A 20,797-nucleotide genomic window follows, 5' to 3' on the forward strand; every position below is an offset into this window, starting at 1 on the left:
TAATAGTTTGTTCTAAGTAGTTAAATGCACTAATCTTCTTTCTGCTGCTATCTTTTTAACATCAGTGTCTTAGTCCATTTGGGCTGCTATTGTAAAAAACCAACATAGGCCAGGTGTGGCAGCTCACATAATCCCAGCACTTTGGGAGGCTGAGGTGGGTGGATCGCCTGAGGTCAGGAGTTTGAGACCAGCCTGCCCAACATGGTGAAACCCCGTCTGTACTAAAAATACAAAAATTAGCCGGGCTTGGTGGCTAGCACCTGTAATCCCAGCTACTCAGGAGGCTTACGCAGGAGAATCACTTGAACCTGGGAGGCGGAGGTTGCAGTGAGCTGAGATCGCGCCATTGCACTCCAGCTTGGGCAACAAGAGTGAATCCCTGTCTAAACAAACAAACAAACAAACAAAAACAAAAAACCAACATCAACTAGGAGGCTTATAAAAAACAATTTTATTTCTTACAGTTTTGAAGGCTGGGAAGTTCAATATTAGGTGCCTATAGATTCATTATCTGGTGAGGGCCTGTTTTCTGGTTCATAGTTGATATCCTCCCACTGTGCCCTCACATAGTAGAAGGGGCAAAGCAGCTCTCAGGGGCCTCATGATCTAATTGCCGTCTATAGGCTCCACTTCTTAATACCATAACATTGGTGACTACAGTTCAACGTATAGTTTGAACACAAAATCCTTCAGACCACAGCTATGAGAAATCCTGACTCATAATCACTATTATTAGGCTATTCCATTTTTATCTAAAAATGAATATTTTCTTTATTTTTATGTTGCTTATGGCTTATCGTATTAAGTTTGTACCTCTATCTGTGCCTTTTTTTTTTCTTTTTTTTATTTTAAGATGGGGTTTCACTATGTTGCCCAGGCTGGACTTGAACTCCTGGGCTCAAGCAATCCTCCTGCCTCAGCCTCCCCAGTAAGTGGGACTACAGGCACATGCCATTGTGACCAGCTTGGTTTTCTGTTTCGAAATGTGTTTCCCTCTTAAGAGAGAATGTCTGCACTATCTCTCCGTTGATTTCCTGGAATCCTTTAGACAATTTTATTTTGTTATGTGTGTTCCCAGTTGTGTTACCCTTTTTAAGACCAAATTTGATGGAGGAAGTCCTCTGTTTAGAAACTTCCAAGGGTTCTTATCTAAAATTTCTAGCCCAGATTTCCTTATGCTATATTTTCTGTTCTCCAGTCACAGTATATACTCAGCCCCTAGGCTTTTCTTTTTTGTTTTTTTTTGTTGTTTGCAATAGTTTTCTTTTACTCCCCCCTTGCATATCAAATAGGACTGAGTGAATCAAGTGTCAGTCTTCTGAAAAGCATTCTCAGACACTACTACTTTTCCTTTCCAATGTGTTTTTTACCCTTTTTTTTTTTTTGTATTTCTTTTTTTAGTAGAGACGGGGTTTCACCGTGTTAGCCAGGATGGTCTCGATCTCCTGACCTCGTGATCCGCCCGTCTCGGCCTTCCAAAGTGCTGGGATTACAGGCTTGAGCCACCGCGCCCGGCCTGTTTTTTACCCTTATCTTTTCATTATATAGAACTTATACTGTGCCTGACTTTGATTTTAGATTGCTAATTTTTTGATCAAGGATCATATATTATTCATTATTTTTGCATTGCCAGGATATACTTATCTCAGTAGTAGTAGTTGTTATTATTATTGTTGTTGTTGTTGTTATTATCATTTGAGACAAGGTCTCACTTTGTCACCCAGACTGGAGTGCAGTGGCGCGATCTTGGCTCACTGCAACCTCTGCCTCCCAGGTTCAAGTGATTCTCGTGCCTCAGCCTCCCAAGTAGCTGGGATTACAGCTGCATGCCATCACGCCCATCTAATTTTTTTTTGTATTTTTTGGTAGAGATGGAGCTTCATCATGTTGGCCAGGCTGGCTTTCTCAGTAATTATAAGTCATAGTCAATAAATACAAGAATGGCTGTTGGTTTAAAACTAATTGTTATGTTTTAAGAATGGAGAAAGTATGCATGTGCCCCCTAATTTTATTATATAACAGATGTTGAATTTTGTTACATAGGTTCTCAGCGTACTATTTGATTAAAAATTTTAAGCATATTTCAATAGCTCACATCATTTTTATTACCGCAGACATTTTCCTAGTGAAAACTCTACTTGATCTTCATGAATTACTTTTTAATGTGATGTAGTGGTCTCTTTGTAAGAGTTCATTGAATATTTTGCGTCTTTATTGATGAGAGTAGCCATTATTCCAGTTATCTATTGATGATGCATAACAAACCACCCCAAACTTAGTGATGTGAAACAACAATCATTTTATTATGCCTAATGATTCTTTGGGTCTGGAATTCAGACAGAACTAAGTGGAGATGACTTGTCTCTGCTTTATGATGTCAAGGGCCTTAGCTGGGGCCATTTGAGTGCCTGGCACTACCACAGTTAGGGACTATAATCATTTGGAAGCTTCTTTACTCATGTTTAGTGCCTGGTCTGTAGTGATATGAAGGCTGGGCTTAGCCAGAACTGTTAGCATACTTACAAATGGCCTTTCTATGTGGCTAGGGCTTCTTACAGTATGGCGTCTGGGTTTGGAGAGAATGTCCTGAGAGTAGTGTCCAGTTTGCTAGTGCTCCAAGAGACCAGTGCAGTTGCTGCCTGGCGTTCTGTGGCCTAATTTTGGAAGCATCACTGCATTCTGTTCTAGAGAAGATGACATAGACCCTCTTACTGGGGAGCAACGTCCAATAATTTGGGGCCATGTTTTAAAACTGTCATAATCTCTATGATATATTCTTTTGCTGTTTATTGCCTATATTATATTTGGGAAAAATACTGAGCACATTTCTTTTGTTAATTATGTTGATTAATATAAACAAGTAGAATACAAAAAAGTAGAAATTAAGTAAAGTTTTAGAATAATTCCAGTCAGTCTATCTGAACCAGGTATTTCTTAGATATTTTTCCTTGATTTATCTTTATTGTGTAATCATAGTATCTTTTTTGTACATTAAATTCTACATATTTTAGTCATTGTTTGTACTGGATTTCCTATTTATTGGTGTATAACTTAGAAACATTTCCCTCTCCCAACCTTTTGTTTTTTACGCTAGCTCTTGTTTATCATCTTGATTTTATTTAATTTGCTGTATTTAAAAATTGTTTTTTGTTGTTGTTGTTTGTTTGTTTTTTGGAGACAGAGTCTTGCTCTGTTGCCCAGGCTGGAGTGCAGTGGTGCGACCTTGGCTCACTGCAACCTTCGTCTCCCGGGTTCAAGTGATTCTTCTGCCTCAGCCTCCCGAGTAGCTGGGATTATAGGCATGCGCCACCACACCCAGCTAATTTTTGTATTTTTAGTAGAGACGGGGTTTCACTGTGTTGACCTCTCGAACTCCTGACCTCAAGTGATCCGCCGGCTTCAGCCTCCCAAAGTGCTGGGATTACAGGTGTGAGCTACCGCACCCGGCCTAAAAATTTAAAATCAGTTTTGTCGTTCCCTCTCTTGCCCCCAAAGGAATAAAGTATTCCTTTTATTTTTTAGTTCTAGCCTATTTTCTTTTTTAAGAAATAACCATATTGAGTTATATTTACCATACTATAAAATTTACCCTTTAGAGTGCAAATTCAGAGTTGTACAGCCTCCATTAGAATATAATTTTAGAATATTTTATTTATTTTTATTATTATTTTTTGAGATGAAGTCTCACTGTGTTGCCCAGGTTGGGGTACAGTGGTGTGATCTTGGCTCACTGCAACTTCCACCTCCTGGATTCAAGCAATACTCCTGCCTCAGGCTCCCGAGTAGTTGGGATTACAGGCATGCACCACCATGCCTGGCTAATTTTTGTATTTGTAGTAGATACAAGGTTTTACCGTACCATGTCAGCCAGGCTGGTCTCGAACTCTTAACTTCAAGTTTTCCACTCATCTCGGCCTCCCAAAGTTCTGGGATTATAGACATGAGCTAGCACACCTGGCCTGTATTGTCTTAATTATTTGAAATTCTCTCCTTCCTTTAATGTCACCAAGAAATCACGAGTAATTATACTTGATGGAATTGAGTTCCATAGTTTCCACATTCTTTTCAATGCAAAATAAATAGAATATTGATATGTCATTTTGTGTTACCAGATAGTTGTTTTACTGAATTCGATTCTATTTTATTATTGTTAAAATTGAACTTTAAATTTCAATGTGTAAGTATTTATATTAAAGTAATGTGATACTATATAATCTTAAATTTTATGACTTTATCAGACTTAATTGATTTTGAGAAAATTAGGAGAAGCTAATGATTTTATTTTTTTCCCTCTGCTGTAGTCGGTGGTGGATGATTGGATAGAATCATACAAGCATGACCGAGATATAGCACTTCTTGACCTTATCAACTTTTTTATTCAGTGTTCAGGCTGTAAAGGTAAGATATATTTATTTTGAAATCAGCAGCTCTCAAATAGTCACTTCATTGTTCCACCTAAAGAGATGTTGTTAGCACTTTACATGGTAAATAACGCTAAGGCATTATTTGCATCATATCCATACAAAATTTGTGAGGAAAAAAGAGCAGAGGACAAAGTAAGAGAGAAAGTCTACTGACAAAGTTTTATTCATATGTGAAAGTTATCTGAAAGCTTAGCAGTTTATAATTGTTATGTTACTTTTATTAGATATATTTCCCACTGTTAGCATCTGGTTTTAGGAACAAAGAAATGGATTAAGAAGGGAGGAGGAAGATAATGAAGAGGTACAGGTTCAGATGACAGGGAATTATACAGTGTAGGGAGTTAAAAAGTGCCATGAATAACAGTAAGTAAGCAAGCAAGCAAGTTACATTAAGTAAGTTAAATAAGGTATTGATGAAATTGACATTTTTTCTAAAAGGTAAAGAAATTTTGTTGTGTGTAGTGGTGTTACTTTAAAAACATTTTGAACTGGGAATTATGAAAGTACAAAATACATAAATTTCTTCCCTAAGACAGAAGTATTTAGGACAAACATTTGGCAGGGGGACAAAATTATGTAAGTTGGGGAGTCATATATCCTCATGGATTAATAAATGAGTCAGTCAAGATTACGGGCAGGTTCTGATGTATCTGGTGTCTTTTAATACTTAGCTCATCCTTGAAATTTCAGATGATGCGCAGGCAAATACATTTTATGGAGATTTCTGGGTGTACCTTTTTTTTTTTTTTTTTAATGAAAGTGGCATCAAAAACATTAGAGCATTAGAAATTGGGAGAGAAGTTTACTTAAAAATAGATATAAAACATTAAGGTGGTAAAGAATGATTTATTTCAACAAATGCAGAAAACGAATTGTAAGAAGCAATTCAATTCTGCAGTATTCCTTTAAAGATACCATAATATCTTTGAAAAACAAGTAACATTGGCATTTTGAGTTTGATCACAACATTCAGTGTAGTATGTGTATTAAATGTTACCTGTCTGTGAGGCCTGAAAGAGACAAATATATTAAATTCTTGAGCCTGTGATCTTTATAATGTCACTAAGTTGTTGAGAAATTTAAAAAATTGTCTTAATCATAGCGTATAGAGAGCTGCCTAGTTTACTTCATTTGCCTTAAAAATGTAGCTTTATTTCAATATTAGAAAATTCAGTTGACTTCTGCTCAGAGGAGATGTTGTTGTGATGTTACTATGGTATCCTTAAGGTTCTGAACCAGGTTGACTGTTTAAAGATGAACATACTAAAATTATTTTTGCCTATATCCAGTCATTTTTTTCTGGGGTAGGATGGATACAAGTACCTGCTTGTTGTGTCATAAAATCAAGGGCTATGTCCTTTCTCATTAAACTCTTTGCAAATGGAAGGTTGAGTGCATACAACTGAACAGGGGCCGGAAATAATGTAACGAGTTGAAATTTTAAATCTTAAGTCTCCCCTTTTATTTTATTTTATTATTATTATTATTTTTAGAGAGAGTCTTGTTCTTTCACCCAGGCTGGAGTGTAGTGTCGTGATCATGGCTCACTGCATCCTCTACCTCCTGGGCTCAGGTGATCCTCCCACCTCAACCTCCTGGGTAGCTGGGATAACAGGCTCACGACAACACGCCCAGCTAATTTTTTGTTTATGTTTTTATTTTTTGTGGACATGGGGTTTTGCCATGTTGCCCAGGCTTCAAATTATCCTCTTGCCTCATCCTCCGAAATAGCTGGGGCTACAGGTGTGCACCACCATGCCCAGTTAATTTTTATTTTTTGTAGAGACAGATCTGGCTATGTTGCCCAGGCTGATCTTCAATCTCCTAACCTCAGGCAGTCGTCCCACTTCAGCCTCCAAAGTGCTGGGATTACAGGCATGAGCCACCTTACTGGCATGAGCTATTTTTTTTTAAATTTAATTTTTTTTTTTTTTGTAGAGACAGGTCTTTCTCTGTTGCCCAGGCTGGTTTCGATCTCCTAGCCTGAAGAAGTTGTCCTACCTTGGCCTCCCAAAGTGCCAGGATTACAGGTGTGAGCCACCACTCCCGCCTGAGTTTCTTAATTAGGCTTCTGAGTTGTAGTTGTTTTTAAAACAAGGCCACAGAGCATGTTTCCTTTGTCAAATTCATTCCTGTTTTGGCATCAGTTTGTTTACAAATCAGGAGCTTGCTAACTCAACATTTGGACCTTGTCACAAGTGAGTTTGTCAAGATTTCTAAAAACTTAAGGTATTGAAAACTTAAATTGTGAGGTAAATTTGAGCACTGCTGCAATGTTTATCTTGGAATCAGGCAATCTCCATGAAGGGGAATTTACTATATAATCAAAGATAAAGCCATTAATTACTTACACACACAAAATTATTTTGATATAATTCTTTTATAAATGACTTAGAAACTTCTTTAAGTATACTTATTGTAATTTAACATTTCCTGCAGACCCAAGGTTGTTAAAAGCATCAGTTATTTTTCTATAATACAGTGGTGGCTTCTGCGACTGTTGAAGCATGGAGGGATGTTTAGCCCTATGCTGCTCCTGACTGTTCGGTGGTGATTCTGTGGCCAGTGTTTTCTTCTTTTTTTCCTAGTCAGCTGTTACTTTTCTTTTTTTCTTTTTTTTTCTTTTAAAACAGTGACAGAGTCTTGCTATATCACTTTTAGATTTACCGGATTTTAGCAGTCTTGGTAAAAAAAATGTCCCCCACATTTTTAAGGCAGCAGGCTCTGGCCTTATGTCCTAATGGTGGCTTCATACCTGCCTCAAAAGTTAAATGAATGGAATTTGTGATAGCTACTTTCTTTTCTGCTTTGAGGTCTTTTTCTGCTTGTTTTTGGGTTTCTGGATGTCTTGTGGTTTATGAGAAGGGGGAGGAGCTTTAGAAATGAGGGATTGTTGAAAAGTATGCAGTATGTTTGCTTCGAGATATATTTATATGTAAATGTTAATTTCACAGAAATGTTCAGGCCTTTAGTTACTTTTCTTTCTCTAGCATTCCGAGGTATACAGCACCTGGGTATGAAGTATGGGAAGGTTTTGAAGAGTTATACATGATTCTAGATTAAAAACAAAAGCCTTTCAAAAGGTTTTTGAGAGTATGTGTTTCCCTTCCCCTCCCCTCCCCTCCTCTCCTCTCCTCTCCTCTTCTTTCCTCTCCTCTTTTTTTTTGAGACAGAATCTCACTGTGTTGCCCAGGTTGGAGTGCAGAGATGTGATCTTAGCTCACTGCAAGCTCTGCCTCCCAGACTCAAGTGATTCTCCTGCCTCAGCCCCCCAAGTAGCTGGGATTACAGGCACGCACCACCACACCCGGCTAATTTTTGTGTTTTTAGTAGAGACGGGGTTTCACCATGTTGGCCAGGTTGGTCTTGAACTCCAGACCTCAAGTGACCCGCCCACCTCAGCCTCCCAAAGTGCTAGAATTACAGTCATGAGCCATCGTACCCAGCAGAGAGTGTTTCTTTAGCCAGATAAATGGTGCTTTCTCCTGAGTTCATCAACTTTTTAAAACAATCATTTGGTGTTTTTTTTTTGTTTTTTTTTGTTTTTTTTTTTTGTTTTTTTTTGTTTTTGAGACGGAGTCTCGCTCTGTTGCCCAGGCTGGAGTGCAGTGGCCGGATCTCAGCTCACTGCAAGCTCCGCCTCCCGGGTTTACGCCATTCTCCTGCCTCAGCCTCCCGAGTAGCTGGGACTACAGGCGCCCGCCACCTCGCCCGGCTATTTTTTTGTATTTTTTAGTAGAGACGGGGTTTCACCATGTTAGCCAGGATGGTCTCGATCTCCTGACCTTGCGATCCGCCCGTCTCGGCCTCCCAAAGTGCTGGGATTACAGGCTTGAGCCACCGTGCCCGGCCTGGTGTTTTTTTTTTTTTAAGTTTTTTTTTTTTTTTTAAGTTGTGGTAAGTAAGGATTCTTCTAGGGTACCACTAGAAATTAATCTTACCCAGATAAGTGGGAGGCAGCATGATTTAGGTAAATAGTCTCAGACAAATTATTTAATTTCTTTTAGCTTTAGCCTAAGCCTTAGTTTCCTCATCTGTGAAGCTGGGATTATGGTTTTACAGCTATGTATATACGCAGGCGCGCACACACACACACACGCATGCATATACAAAGTATTGCTCTGGTCAGTTGAAAAAAATCTATGTTAATTGTATCTAGTTCTTATTTATAAATCTCATCTTCCCGTACCAAGACATTCTTCTCTTAGATATTACTATATTTATGGTATTTCTACTGAGAAGACTGGTAAGCAAATAATTCAACAATAAAAACAGGATTTTGAAAATCTAGTATTTACGTTGATTACCCCTGCCCCCATCTCTCTATTTCTCAGTTTGATGCCCCATCAGTGGAAGTTCGTGTATATCTTCCTACTGCATGCTAGAAATTTCCTTTCTGATGTTTGGTCTCCACCTGACTAATGTTTTACTACTTCTAATGTGCACCCTTTCTTTTTTCCTCTCCCATCCTCCTGTGTAAGATTCTAAAGGTCCTTATCAAATTGTTTCTCTTTGACATAGTTCTTGATTTTCTAGCGTATAACGTGTGATTTTTCTGGTGGGGGTGGAGTCAGAGCTATAGCATTTCTTTGGCATTTCCACACATCAGGGCATCGATTATGTACTACCTTTGACAGTTTACTTCTTTTTCTTTTTGGTATTCTTTAGTTTTAACTTTTAACTAGATTACAGGCATCTAGGTGGGCGGGAACTACAATTTACTACTTAACTCTTTTAGAGGATGTTAGGATATAGTTACCTTACACGAAATAGTGCTTAATAAAGAAGCTTGACTAAAGTGAACTCTAGCTTTTACTCTTTTCCTTGTCTTCAGCTTCATCCCCAAGGTTTTAAGTGTTATACTAGATGCTATCTCACTCTTGATAACATATGGTTTATGTTAAAGAGACAAAGCCAATATAAATATTACAGCATGAGTAAAGTAAGTCAGGTAGAAATGGCCAAAGTTAATTGTGTTAGGAAAAAAGATCTGTCAGAAGTGTGGGGCTGTTTTCTTGTGCATATTGAGAATAGATAGCATTTATTTATAGATTAGAGTATCATGGTGAAGATCATTAGATGATGGTGGAAGAAGTATGCCTTTTATTGTGTGACCATAGACTTCTTAGAGACTTACTTGGAAGTTTTCTTTATTTTTTTTTATCACACCATATATTAACTTCTGACATTTGCAAATTTCAGGAGTTGTCACAGCAGAAATGTTTAGACATATGCAGAACTCTGAGATAATTCGAAAAATGACTGAAGAATTCGATGAGGTAACTTACTACCTTAAGTGTTTTGATAACTTATGAATGTTTATCTTGACTTATTTTTGAAAGTATTATTAAATTAAGCATTAGGCTGGGCATGGTGGCTCATGCCTGTAATCCCACACTTTCAGAGGCCGAGGCAGGCAAATCCCCTGAGGTCAGGAGTTCGAGACCAGCCTGACCAATATGGTGAAATCCTATCTGTACTAAAAATACAAAAAATTAGCCGGGTGTTGTGGCGTGCGCCTGTAGTCCCAGCTACTTGGGAGGCTGAGACAGGAGAATTGCTTGAACCTGGGAGGCGGAGGTTGCAGTGAGCCGAGATCACGCCACTGTACTCCAGCCTGGGCAACAGAGTGAGACTCCGTCAAAAAAAAGAAAAAAAAAATTGTGAGCATTAATGTTGTAAATAAGAGCTTTGGCATTAGATTTAATTAAATGATGCCTGTGCGACCTTTGGCAGGTTGTTGTCTTAGTATCAGTTTTTTGTTTTTTTTTTCTTTTTTTTTTCTTTTTTCCTGATACAGAGTCTCGCTCTGTTGCCCAGGCTGGAGTGCAGTGGCATGATCTCGACTCACTGTAACCTCCGCCTCCCGGGTTCAAGCAATTTTCCTGCCACAGCCTTCCAAGTAGCTGGGATTACAGGCACCTGCCACCACTCCTGAATAATTTCTGTATTTTTAGTAGAGATGGGGGTTGAGTGGTGTGGGTTTACCATGTTGGCCACTCTGGTCGCAAACTCCTGACCTCAAGTGATCTGCCCACCTTGGCCTCCCAAAGTGCTGGGATTGCAGCAGGTAGGTGCCACTGCATCTGGCCAGTATCAGTTTCATTATCTGTAAAATGGGCCTAATAGTACTTTACTCATAAGGCTGTTACGAAGATTGAATTGAGTAATGTTTGAAAATTGCTTAACATTTTACAGTTCCCAGAACATAGCAAGAACTTAATAAATGGTAGTTATTATTGCCAAAAATGAAAATTTCAAGGAAGAATATAAGAACATATCCTGGAATGTTGTAAAAGGAAGATTTCAGCAATATTTAGGGAACTTGATAGCTAGGGCAAAGGAGTATATAGATATTTTTATTGTTTAAAAGCTCTTAAGAACAACAAAGATTACATATTAGTTTAGACTGAGTTGTCCCCCACTTACCTCCCTAGGGCTAGATTGAGTTGATTCTTTATTACAGTGAGCTCTTTGAAGTATCGTTACCAATAAATACATATATAGATTTACTATAAATTAAGCTTCTTCAAGGAAGGAATTTGGGCTTGTTTGGGTCACTGCTGTATTTCAGCGCCAGTAGCTTTACTCTTCCGAAATTTTTCACTGTGGATTTTCAAGTAGAAAACCTTGTCTGATTTGAGTTTTATTTGGTCTTTTTTTTCTTGCTTACTCTGATGAAGGAGCTTTGAACTATTATTCTAAAAGATAGTTGAGTTAAAATACTTTTATGATCCCTATGTGCTATTAATCACTCCCCAAGTAGTTGAGAAGTAATTTTGAATAGTGGTATTTTTTACCCTTTTAATATTAAATGTTTTAGTGAGAACTTTCTCACTAAAAGGAAACAGCTATTTGAGATAATTGTCCTGAAATATGATTTGAAAATGTCAGCAAACCAAGTTACTAACAATTAAGATGCTGTATTTCAATATAGTCTCTAAATTAGCTAATCAGAAAATACCCAGAAAACTTTTTTGTGGAATATCAGGACCTTGTTCTCAGATGAGACTCAACTGCACTTACATGTGACATGACTTAAGATTTTAAAAAATGTTCTGTTAACAAAAATTAATTTTTAAAATTTACTAAACTGTACTGATAAAGTTACCTTACATCTCTAGGATGCTCTTGTCAGAGACCATTACTTTTAGATGTTCTATATGGTATTAGTCTCTGCTTTTATTTCTAAGTATTTTATTGTTTTTAATGATTCGTAGAGAATCTCAATTTACCCGGAGACTAGAGAATGCCCTCTTGTGCAAAGGAAAACCAGAGTAGCAGTCTTCCAAGGCAATACTAGCTACATTTCCATTTCTTTAAAAAATTATGATTGTTTATATCTGTTGACCGTGTGATGTATTTGAAGCTAATGTTTTGTTGATTTATACATCACATCATTTTATTAGATTGAGAATATGATTTCCATCATTTTGAATCTATTTAAAAATATAATTTTGGTTTGGTTTGGGTTTGCTTTTGCTTTATATCTGTGCTCATCACAAGGATGTTTTGCTTTGATGAGGGAGGCTTTTAAAAATTTTAACCTGAGTAATTAGTATATATTTTCATTGATTAAAGTGAATTCAGAATATCTATTTTGATCTTAAAGAGCCAGAGTATTCAGAGGTACCCCTACCTTTATATATTGTTCTCTTGCCTACTTTGAGGATTTATTGGAGAAGAAAGGTGAGAGATACCTTTTCATGCTTTTGTCTAGGGTATTTCAAAAGCAAGTGGTATGTTGTCATGCATTCTAAATGAAATTGCTGTTTTAAATTTTTGTTTTAGGATAGTGGAGATTATCCACTTACTATGGCCGGTCCTCAGTGGAAGAAGTTCAAATCCAGTTTTTGTGAATTCATTGGTGTGTTAGTACGGCAATGTCAATATAGTATCATATATGATGAGTATATGATGGATACAGTCATTTCACTTCTTACAGGATTGTCTGACTCACAAGTCAGAGCATTTCGACATACAAGCACCCTGGCAGGTCAGTATTTAGAAATTTCGTCTTAGATTTGAGATGAAAAAGATTCTCATTGAAAGAGAAAGGAAATAACAGAGATACAAATTAATTAATTTTATTTATAAAGTGACCACTAAGAGGACAGTCCCCTCATCCCTCCTGCGAATTACGGGAAATGGGATGGTAATTTCAGTTTCGATTTTGTGAAGGTATACTATGACTAGTATATGGTGATTTTCTTGTATATTATGCATACTGTGCCACAACAGGGGAGAATTGGATGGTAGGTATGCATTGGATTATTGAAAAATACTATGCCACAAGAAGGGAAAATTGGATGATAGGTATGTAGTGGGTTTTTGAAAGATATGTTACCAGGGAAGATATTGACAGCAGATTTGGAGATATCATCACAGTCATTTTGGATATGTGATCCTGATGACCATATAGTTTGTCTTTGGTGTGCATTGCCTCTCCAGGTAGGATGGACCCTACTGGGTGATGCCTGTTCTTTCAGTCACACTGCAAAAAGTTGATTTCTCTTATGCTTCTGGGTAACTTTAGGCTGGGGCAAATTCTTTGTTCTTTAAAGTTTAATTAAATGAGGTATATTTTTATAACTCATAAAATCTATTAGTTTCTCTTTTGTGCTTAAGGTGAAATTGGTGATACACTGTTTTTGAATATGTTGTTTTTGAGTTTCAATAAATAAAATAGGCACTGTTATGATAGTATTCTGAATCTTCTGAATCTTAATGATATTTTGATTTTTAACTAAAATATTTTATATTCTCTGTGGTTTGTTTTTCATTTAGAAGATTTTCTCAAATGATTAAATCTATGATTAAAGATATGCTTCTAAGTCCTTCATTATTAAAGAGAAAATGCAGTTTCCCATATGTTGTTTTTGTTTTTACGTTTGAAGTCAGAAAACATGAATATGATCTTGCTTTATGCACTTAAGGTAGCAATGTCAAGAACTTGATGGCTAAAGTAAATTAAAACAAAGATTATGGTGCAAGATGGGTACTTGTAGATCAGAGTGACAAACTGGATTGCTGGGAGCATGAAATTAACTTAGAGCAGAAAATTGGGAAATCTTTCTTTAAGAGAGCCAATAGCCACAAATTTAAGATGTAATTTTATTGTTGTTGTATCGTGCAATGCACTAAGTCTGAGAAGTAGTCTGGAGTAAGCTAAATAAAGCAAAAAGTGATCAGATCTTTCAGTTAATAAATTTTAAATCCCAGGCAATAAGAATCTTGTATCAGGAGTAAGAGTTTAGTAACAGAAGGTAGAGATCTGGAGGAAGCTTTATGAAAAAGCACTTTAATTAAGTGACATTTTGCCCTTTATACTTTTGACTTTCCATGGAGATCTGTTCACAATTTCATCAGTCATGTTATAGAGTAAAATGAAAGGAAAGCAAATACTGATAAAATTCCTCAACATTTTCATAAAATATAATTTGATGTAAAGCCATCAAGTTACTTTTAATTACTGAGATAGCTAAATAACTTCTGTGTGAACTAAAATTTACTTTAGAAGGTGAATTATGATCTATGAAAATGATTATAATATTTTAGGGAACATATTATAGAATAATGGAATTTAAGGATAGTCTGGAGTCAGATTGCCTTGGTTTGAATCCTGATTTGACTGCTTATATGAACTGAGGCAAATTTTAAAATTTCCCTGAGTTTCAATTTTGCCATGAATGAAATGGGTATAATACTTTTGAGAGGGCCATTGTGAGGATTAGGAGATAATTCCTGAAAAGTTGTTTTATTTTTTGTTATTTTATTGTTGTCATTTGTAGCAGCTGCATCTTTCTTTTGTTAGAAGCAGATTAGCTCATTTCTGCTTAATTTTTCTATTTGATATTAAATTGTAAATTTTTGTATCTGTTAGATTAATTTCACCATACTTTTACTCTTTAAAAAATAGCTATGAAGTTGATGACAGCTTTGGTGAATGTGGCACTAAATCTTAGCATTAATATGGATAATACACAAAGACAATATGAAGCAGAACGGAATAAAATGATTGGAAAACGAGCCAATGAGAGGCTAGAACTCCTTCTACAAAAGCGGAAAGAGGTAAACTTTTATATTGAATATTTAGGCTATTGTGTGACCAACTTGGTCACCATTAATTAGGATATAACTTTGCTAGTGGCTCAGATAATTGTTTTTGAAATATTTAAATGTAAATAACATTTCAAACTATTTGCCCAACAAAATTCTGATGAATATCCATGCCAGCAATACTGTTTTCTTATTTTCAGTCTGCGTGGACTACTATTAAGAGTAATTGGCTTTAAGTAAGGGGACTGGGGTTAGTCTGACAAGTTGTTTTAAGCTTTAGTATTATTCATCTCTATGGTGAAAAACCTTTTGTCAGGATGAAAAGAGGTTTCACAATTAAAATCACTTTGAAAAATAAAATCACTTTGAAAAATAACATAAGCTGTTTATTACTATCTAAATCAGTGTTTTTTATACAGTAGAAGGCATTTGTTTAACATTAATGACTGACCACCAAATTCAACTTTGAATGAGGAAAATAATTTTTTCAGCCTTATGTGAAATAACAGTAAATGAAATCTTTTGATGCTGCAGCTGTAATTTAAATTCTTTCTTCATTGGTGATAAACTATTTAGCTATCTCATAATGGAGATGTTTGTTTTCATTTCAAATAGGCAAAGTCTGATTTTTCAAAAATATTAGTAATGCAGTTGAGTTCAGTAGTTATCGTGGTAATCTATGAATTATTGACCTGATTCTGAATTTTTTTGGGGGGGAAATTAGTAGCTAATTTTAAATTGGTTATTTCCAAAATAGTTAATAACTTTAAAACATATCCAGACTCAAGAAAACTAAGAAAAATCCTGCTCATATTTCCCCCATGTCTAAATTCCTCATCTTTTTCATATAATTTGAAATATTGATACTTTTCCCCTTAATTTATGTATATGCTGTATAATAAGTGATATGTAGTAACAATAAACTACAGATTTCTTTACAGTGCCTTTTTTTTTTTTTTTTTGGAGGCAGAATCTCACTTTGTTGCCCAGGCTGGAGTGCAGTGGCACTATTTCGGCTCACTGCAACCTCCACCTCCCAGGTTCAAGCTCCTGCTTCAGCCTCCTCAGTAGCTAGGATTATAGGCTTGTGCCACCATGCCTGGCTAATTTTTGTATTTTTAGTAGAGTCAGGGTTTCGCCACATTGGCCAGGCTGGTCTCGAACTCCTGACCTCAAGTGATCCGTCTGTCTTGGCCTCCCCAAGTGCTGAGATTACAGGCATGAGCCACTGCATCTGGCCTTCTTTACAGTTCTTTAGTGGAAATTTATGAGCATTAGGAAAAAAATCTACTAGCTAAATATTAAAATCCCATTCAAGTGTTTCAGGTATTAAGGGACTTTACCTGATAATATAACTGTTAATTTTTCTATATGGTTACTGTTGTCTAGTAAAATTCAAAATTCACCAGAATACTGGGGAATTCTGCTTTTCTCGTGCTTATAACAACTTACAGGTGTTCATTTGGTTGTCTTCCTTTACAATTGAAAAGAAATGATGTGTTTTTTACAGCTTCAGGAAAATCAAGATGAAATAGAAAATATGATGAATGCAATATTTAAAGGAGTGTTTGTACATAGATACCGGTAAGTTGTGACAGTTTTTTCTCAAGTAGCACTATATAATTTCTACTCAGCAAGTTTGCATTTTCACTGGTGTAGGGCATCTAAATTAGTGGGAAGAATGTTACAGTAAAATCAATGTTAGACTCTACACTGTGCCACTGAGTCACTCTGGGCAAGTTATTTAACTCCTGTGAGTTTGGTGTTTCCCATCTGAAAAGTGGATAATGCTGTGCTTGACTTGTAGCCCGTAGAAGTTACTGCTATTTGGAGTCAGGCTACATAATACTTAATTGCCTTTGGATGCGCTATGTTAGTAGAACCTGCACATGCTGACTCTTGACTCTTTTCCCTTCCATTGAGTATCAGTGGGAAAAATTGGATAGGTTAAAGTGAGATGTTTTCTTCTGCTGTTTTGAATGAACAGAGGAAAGAAATAGTAATCTTATTAAATTTCTGCTGTAACCTATTCTTAAATTTTGGTAGTATTTTTATTCAGCTTCTTTCACATATCCTCAACTTGGCAGTTACTGAATCAGGTTAATGTTTGCTTTGTAATGTCTCCATGTCCATTCTTACCTTTTCACTTCTATTGTCACCGTTACCTTAGTCTGTTTCTTCATTCTATGCCTAGAGATTATTGCAGTTTTGCCAAAATATCCTTTTATTGTGTTATTCCTCTGCCTTCCATGACTCACCAGTACTTACAAGATAAATTTAAAATCATTTATTCTAACATTCAAATCCCAGTTGAACTTGGCCTCAGTGTAATGTGTAAATAATTCTTACCTGGAAATTATGCTCTAGCAGACAAGTGTGCCTGCTGTCTTCTGAACACACCATGCCCAGCAGGTGTGAGCAAAGACTGGGATACGTTTGGTATAAAAGGTGTGGGGATGGGATTTTGTTTGTAGTTTTATATAATTTTAAGTATTTATGTGTTGATAATTATGCTTTGCCATCTAGACTGTAAGCTTTTGGCATTCAGGCCCATGCTTCATTTATATATTTTTAATCTCTAGTAATACTTAAGATAGTATCATATTCATAGTAGATCTGAAGTACTTGGCATCTCTTGAATAAACCATAAGTTTTGTGGTATATTGGCACTAATTATGCATCGCTTTTCCTTCCTCCATTCAGTGATGCGATAGCTGAAATTCGAGCTATATGCATTGAAGAGATTGGCATTTGGATGAAGATGTATAGTGATGCCTTTCTTAATGACAGTTATTTAAAATATGTTGGTTGGACTATGCATGATAAGGTAAGATGTGCCCTTCAGACTGCTTCTTTCTACACATCGGCGTGGCTGCCTGCAGCTCTCATTCATGAGTTATCTGCCTGTATGTATACCTGGTGACAAATTTCTGTAAGCCTCCCCTTTATTGTTTTCTATCTTCTCTGTAAAAACTTACTTTCTGTCACATAAAGTCTGCTAGATATTTTTGAATCCTGGCCACTGATTTAACCATTAATGGTGAATCAGTTTTTTGCTGAAATATTAGAATCATGAAGGTGGTAGGAGTGAGACATTTCTTAGGGCACAAAGAAGAACCATTACTCTGTTGTTATCTGAGAGCTATGTACTTAAAAAAAATTCTTCATTTTTGATCTTCTCTTTTGACAAACCTGTATCTTAGCCAGATTATACCTTACAGCTTGGTTTCTGACCTTTTTAATATGTTTTCATTAAACTACCGTTCTCTTAGGCTGCCTTTTCACTTGCCTTGAAGAAGTTAATTGTATATAATTCTTTCCAAACATTACTTTCTATAGTGGAAAATATACTGTGACACATGATTCTATTGTTTTTCACAATAGTTTTGTTCTGAACAAATTTTCAAAAATTATCCTTTGAACTTCAGAAACAGTAATCCCATAGGTATTTAGTTGTAAATGTATGTACTGATTACTATTTTTGCATTATCAAAGATGATAGTTTCTGAAGGAATGCTATGGTATGAAATATTTAAAATTTTAAAGTAGAAAATATTGTATACATCTTCAATATTGAAGTTGAGAATACATAGAGTTTTAATTCATTGTCTCCTTTTTTTTTTTTTTTTTAGCAAGGTGAAGTAAGACTCAAATGTCTTACTGCTCTACAAGGGCTTTATTATAACAAAGAGCTTAATTCCAAACTGGAACTTTTTACCAGTCGGTTCAAGGTTAGTATTACTTAAGAATTTACAAATAACTTGTCATTTGCAAACACTTTCCTCTTGCTTTCTTTTTAAAAATATTTTAAATTTTTTTTTTTGTCCTTAGGATAGAATTGTGTCTATGACCCTTGACAAAGAATATGATGTTGCAGTACAAGCAATAAAATTACTCACTCTTGTTTTACAGTAAGTATGTATTTGTTGCATATTTGCACTAATGTTCAGATATCTAAATAATACATTAGAGTATTTGGTTCAAACTCATCTAGGTCTAAATTTTAGTAATGGAGTTTTACAGCTAGAAGTTGAATTTCTTCATGTATAGCTGAGAAAACACAGGAAGAAGGAACCGTAGAATATGGAAATTCTGACCGAGCTAGGAATTCATGTGTTCCCATTCTCTTGGCCGATGTATTTCCTATTTTTCTGTTTCTGATGCTCTTGAAATAAGTTAAGCACATCAGTGTATTAAAAAACATGCTTATTATATTTTGTTACACTTTTAGGGTATGAGCATTTATAAGAATGTCTCTGTTATACTTCTCATAGCACTTTTAAACAATCTGAATTTAAGACCTATTCTATGTTAATATCTGATAGTGATGTTATGTTATTCATATTTTTCCTTTTTAAAAAATGGTAGTAAAATATAGATTATGTAAAATTCACCATTTTAACCATTTTAAAGTATGGTTTACTGGCATTACCTATATTTACATTGTTGTACAACTGCCACCACTATCCATCTTCAGAACTTTTTCATCACTTTATTCTGGAGCTCTGTATCCACTAAACACTGATTCTCCATTGTCCCCTTCCCCCATATCCTGGTAACCATTGTTTTATTTTCTGTCTCTATGAACTTGCCTATTCTAGATATTTCGTGTAAGTGGAATCATACAATATTTGTTCTTTGCAGCTGGCTTATTTCACTTGGCATAATTTCTTCAAGTTTCATACATTATTATAGCATGTACTCCTGTTTATAGCTGAATATTTCACTGTATGTATATTCCACATTTTATTTATCCATTTTTGCATTGATGGAGATTTGGACTGTTCTTTTGGTTATTGTCAGTAATGCTGCTATGAACATAGATGTGCAAGTATCTGTTTGAGTCTCTGCTTTCAGTTGTTTCATGTATACCCAGAAGTGGAATGCTGGATCATATGGTAATTCTGTTAAATTTTTTTTTTTGAGGAACCGCCATAATGCTTTCCACAAAGCTTGGACTATTTTACATTCCCACCAGCAATGTACAAGACTTCCAGTTTCTTTTCTTTCTTTTTTTTCTAAGATGGATGGAGTCTCGCTCTGTTGCCCAGGTTGGAGTGCAGTGGCATGATCTCGGCTCACCACAACCTCCACCTCCTGGGTTCAAGCGATTCCCCTGCCTCAGCTTCCCGAGTAGCTGGGATTACAGGTGCCTGCCACCACGCCTGGCTAATTTTTGTTTTTTTAGTAGAGACGAAGTTTCACCATGTTGGCCAGGCTGGTCTCGAACTCCTGACCTCAGGTGATCCACCCGCCTCGGCCTCCCAAAGTGCTGGGATTACAGGCGTGATGCACCCGGCCAAGATTTCCAATTTCTGTACGTCCTCACCAACACTTGTTTTCTGCATTTCAGGATAAATATTTATCAGGTGATGTCTCTATACCAAGCACTTGGGTAGTATGTTGAGAGAGTTAAAAATCAGAGTCTTCTCATTTCAAAATAATACAATTTTTTATAAAAATATCTAGAAATAAGAAATCTACCAGGTATATGCAAAGAAACATTAATAAAATGCAACTAAGGGACATAAAAGAAACCTTGAATTTGGAAAGCTCACCTAGAAAAACTCAGTATTTAAAGGCTTTGTAGTCTTCCTATTCTGTATATTTACCACAATGTAAATAGTAAAGGCAAAGGATTTTTTTTTTTTTTGGCCATAGCAAGCAAATTGTGACATTTCATATGGAAAATTTATCATGTAAGAGTTGCCAGAAGAGTATGATACAAACTAATGAGTGAGGACTAGCCCAATATAATTTTAAGTCATGTATTATAAAATCATAGTAATTTAAAATTTTTGGTCCTGGTGCATGAATAGACAAAAAAGATCAATGAAGCAGAATAAAAATAGAGATAAACACATATGCATTAATAAAATGACCATGTAAGGCTTTTATGAGCATGACACAAAAGCTAGATATAAAAAGATCAATGAATTAACTATATAAAAACCTAAAAATGTCTGTATGGCATAAAATACCAACTCAGAAAACTCAGATTGGGCAAGATATTTTTGCATCAAAGGAGTTAATTTCTGCAAATCAATTAAAGAAATCTGTAATAATAGGAAAACAGTCAAATATTATGGATCAGATCATTGATAGAAAAGTGTGAATTTAAACATGAGAAGATGTTGGGCCACCCTTATAAACATATATATTAAAGTGAGACTTTTAAATCTGTTTGCTTAGCAAAGATAGAAAGTGTTTGGTAATTACACTATATTGTTGAGGCTCTGCCATAACAGGCCCTTTTACATTGTTGATGGGAGTATAAATTGGTCTAAGCTCCTTGGAGAAAAACTTGACAGTAT

The 20,797-nt window shown here is 35.9% G+C and overlaps 1 protein-coding gene across 22 annotated transcripts in view; it reads left to right on the forward strand.

Annotated features, from left to right (window-relative positions):
- STAG2 (STAG2 cohesin complex component) overlaps positions 1–20,797 on the forward strand; it is a 139,805-nt gene that overhangs the window by 70,935 nt on the left and 48,073 nt on the right. For all 22 annotated transcript variants that reach the window (XM_005594515.4, XM_074029208.1, XM_005594512.4 and 19 more), the window contains 8 exons: positions 4,302–4,398; positions 9,627–9,703; positions 12,216–12,420; positions 14,344–14,495; positions 15,994–16,067; positions 17,187–17,310; positions 18,116–18,214; positions 18,315–18,394. In XM_005594515.4, coding sequence (XP_005594572.1) covers positions 4,302–4,398; positions 9,627–9,703; positions 12,216–12,420; positions 14,344–14,495; positions 15,994–16,067; positions 17,187–17,310; positions 18,116–18,214; positions 18,315–18,394 — 908 coding nt within the window. The remainder of the gene's footprint in view (positions 1–4,301; positions 4,399–9,626; positions 9,704–12,215; positions 12,421–14,343; positions 14,496–15,993; positions 16,068–17,186; positions 17,311–18,115; positions 18,215–18,314; positions 18,395–20,797) is intronic.

The sequence above is a fragment of the Macaca fascicularis genome, chromosome X (assembly GCF_037993035.2).
Source record: "Macaca fascicularis isolate 582-1 chromosome X, T2T-MFA8v1.1".
Lineage (NCBI taxonomy): Eukaryota > Metazoa > Chordata > Mammalia > Primates > Cercopithecidae > Macaca > Macaca fascicularis.